The following is a 3,485-nucleotide window of genomic DNA, read 5'->3' as shown; positions in this document are numbered from 1 at the left end:
AGTATTCATTAGAAGGAAGTGGTTTTTTTCTGAAAGTGTCTTAAAATGAAAGTGTCTCTATTCTGAAGAGATCTTAACGAAGAAGTGTCTTAATATGAAGTGGTCTTGATAGGGAGATGTCTTGATTCAGAAATGGTCTGAACATATAGGTGTCTTAATTCTGATGTGGTCTTAAGTGGAATTTCATTGGACTTCAATTCAAACATATATTATTGATATAGATATTATTTTGATTGAAAACAAACTTTGTACAATACAGATGTCCGTGCCTTATCTAAATGATATATCAATCAGATTCAATAGTTATATACATATATTCAATTTATCTCGGACATATAAACTATATCACAATAACCCTTTTCATCAAATACTCCCAATATTACATAGGTACTGAATTTATTTCAGACATACATGATACGTTCTTTCACAACAATGAGTACAAAATATTGTAACGTTACTGTAAGTATCTTTTCTACAGTATCATTGTATTGTCAAATTGTCTTTGTCAGATGGTAATTGGTCGTGCTTTGTTCAAAGGTAGTGGACTCCATCACGACAACGGCGAAAAGTCGAGATAGCGTACTACGGTCTAAGTTACTTTGCCGGCGGTGACTGCAGTGATGGAACCAGCACCATCCAAGTCGCCACTAATCCTGCCCTGGTTTAGAGCCTCGTCAATCCAGTCACCACTAATTTTGTCCTGGTTTAGAGCCTCGTCAATCCAGTCACCACTAATCTTGTCCTGGTTTAGAGCCTCGTCAATCCAGTCACCACTAATCTTGTCCTGGTTTAGAGCCTCGTCAATCCAGTCACCACTAATTTTGTCCTGGTTTAGAGCCTCGTCAATCCAGTCACCACTAATCTTGTCCTGGTTTAGAGCCTCGTCAATCCAGTCACCACTAATCTTGTCCTGGTTTCGAGCCTCCTCAATCCAGCCTACACTAATCTTGTCCTGGTTTAGAGACTCGTCAATCCAGCCACCACTAATCTTGTCCTGGTTTAGAGCCTCGTCAATCCAGTCACCACTAATCTTGTCCTGGTTTAGAGACTCGTCAATCCAGCCTACACTAATCTTGTCCTGGTTTAGAGCCTCGTCAATCCAGTCACCGCTAATCTTGTCCTGTTTTAGAGCCTCGTCAATCCAGCCTACACTAATCTTGTCCTGGTTTAGAGACTCGTCAATCCAGCCACCACTAATCTTGTCCTGGTTTAGAGCCTCTTCAATCCAGCCACTAATCTTGTCCTGTTCTAGAGCCTCGTCAAACCAGCCACCACTAAACTTGTTGTCGTGTTCTAGAGCCTCGTCAATCCAGTCCCCACTTGTTGTCGTGTTCTAGAGCCTAGTCAATTCAGCAATTTACTAATCGTGTTGTCCTGTTCTAGAGCCTAGCGCGTATGTGCCACTCGGTTTTAACGAATGCATGTGCGCTATGCGCACGGACATGTGCGCGACTATATTACCTACGTCACCTGTTCCGTGTATGTTACACTGTTACGTGCTGATATGTAAATGTGGTATTGCGTGTTGGGTTGAAATAATCCCTCGAATGGTAATGTCCAGTATTGTATCTTTTTTCGAGGTGTGAGGATCAGGTTTTGTCGGATCGTTATATGTTGTAGTGTCAGGCAATAGTTCCTGCAGAATCTACCTCTATTAGGAATGAGTTATTTGAAGCGCCCCAAACCCATTGTTTGGGTACGTAGAACATATACATATAGTTAAATGAAACATTTGTAGTTTGTTTCATTTTGCTAAAAATGTTGTAAAATGAATGAATATTTTACACTTATTCATTGTAGTCCTATAATAGTATTACTTTGTTAAATGAGAGAACTGACGGGAAATTATTCATTAAACAAAATGTCCATCATATCGTATATCTATTGTAGCGGTCATTTCATCTTTTGTATTAACGTTTTAATTGATTAAACGTCACGAATGGTTGTTGGACTTCATTTCCTGTTTTTTCCACACAACTTGTACAACTTTACAACTAATCTTGTTGTCCTGTTATCGAGCCTCGTCAATTCACCCACCACCGTTTGATTATTTTCGTTTTGTCATAAGTTTTTATGTCACATTCCCTACACCCCAACCCTTCCATTTTATGAGGAGGGAGTCAGATTTTTATGCCACACTCCCCACACCCAACCCTTCCATTTTATAAGGAGGGAGTCAGATTTTTATGCCACACTCCCCACACCCAACCCTTCCATTCTATAAAGGTGGGAGTCAGATTTTTATGCCACACTCCCCACACCCAACCCTTCCATTTTATAAAGGTGGAAGTCAGAGTTTTGTGCCACACTCCCCACACCCAACCCTTCCATTTTATAAGGTGGGAGTCAGATTTTTATGCCACACTCCCACACCCAACCCTTCCATTTTATAAGGTGGGAGTCAGATTTTTATGCCACACCCCCACACCCAACCCTTCCATCTTATTAAGGTGGAAGTCAGCTTTCGTCATTAAAATACATTTTACTTTTTTGACATATGATTTCGTACATAAACCTGGACTCCAGACCGATATAAAATGTCAGTAGTTCTCGCCTCTCTGAAGCAAACCTGATAAGGTATAGAACTGTTTACTATTTCATGAACAGAATTCGTTGATAAAGCGTATCACAGAAACCGACAAAAACAATGATAGTGCTTTCCATTCCAATAAGAATTGCCAATAATTAATATCTTGATAACCTTCCAACAATTGTAATTCATATTTAACCCGTTGTATACTAACAACAAGTTATATACCTTATCACGTTTGCTTCAGAGAGGCGAGAACTACTGACATTTTATATCGGTCTGGAGTCCAGACTTATAGAAGAAAATTTATTGAATGTCAGAAAACCCTGGGTTATAAGTGAGGACATTAGTATGTTGTAGATATTTTTAAAATTTTGTGGTGAAGCTGTAGTTCATAGATCTCATATAACAGACTTCCTGGAATAAATGTGAATTATTAAATATATACAGGTATATTTAAAGTCGCTTTTTGTAGGTTTTATATTCTCATTATCCCCCAAGGTGATAATGTTATTTGGATACTATCTTCAGATGTACTTGAATGGTGTGGAACAAGTGAAAACAAAATAAATTATAGTCCCGTAATCCAAGATGGCTGACACATCTTCTGATTGGCGGAGACATTTTTGAGCATCATTTTGTAAATATGATCACATTATCACCTCTATTTCAACAAAGAACAAGATTGCTGTGAGTTCTACTGATGTCATGTACCGGCATGTGGGATACACAGTATTATAGTTTTGTAAGAGAGTCTGTTTATCACGTACATGGTAGATTACTCTATCATATGTGTTAACAGTTTTTTATCGCTATTTCTGTGATATTTGATACAAACGTATCACTAAATCCGTTTTGATTATATTTGTAAAATACAATATCTAAAGTGTCAATGTTTAGAAGAAAGTCTCTCACAAAGACATTTTTTGGTCTTATGATACAAATAATCTACATT

General features: G+C 38.2%; 1 protein-coding gene across 1 annotated transcript; it reads right to left on the bottom strand.

The window, feature by feature from the left end:
* Positions 1–589: 589 nt before the first annotated feature.
* On the bottom strand, positions 590–3,250 carry LOC132546434 (uncharacterized). Its single transcript, XM_060210146.1, has 2 exons — positions 3,245–3,250; positions 590–1,333 (listed from the first exon to the last, which is right to left on the bottom strand). Exons 1-2 carry the CDS (start codon positions 3,248–3,250, stop codon positions 590–592), a joined length of 750 nt encoding a protein of 249 aa, XP_060066129.1.
* Between the last annotated feature and the right edge of the window lie 235 nt (positions 3,251–3,485).

The sequence above is a fragment of the Ylistrum balloti genome, unplaced genomic scaffold, assembly GCF_031769215.1.
Source record: "Ylistrum balloti isolate Yb309-2 unplaced genomic scaffold, AGI_CSIRO_Ybal_v1 Utg369890, whole genome shotgun sequence".
NCBI lineage: Eukaryota > Metazoa > Mollusca > Bivalvia > Pectinida > Pectinidae > Ylistrum > Ylistrum balloti.
The sequence above is the reverse complement of the archived record's forward strand: the minus strand, read 5'-3'. Positions and strand labels throughout refer to the sequence as shown.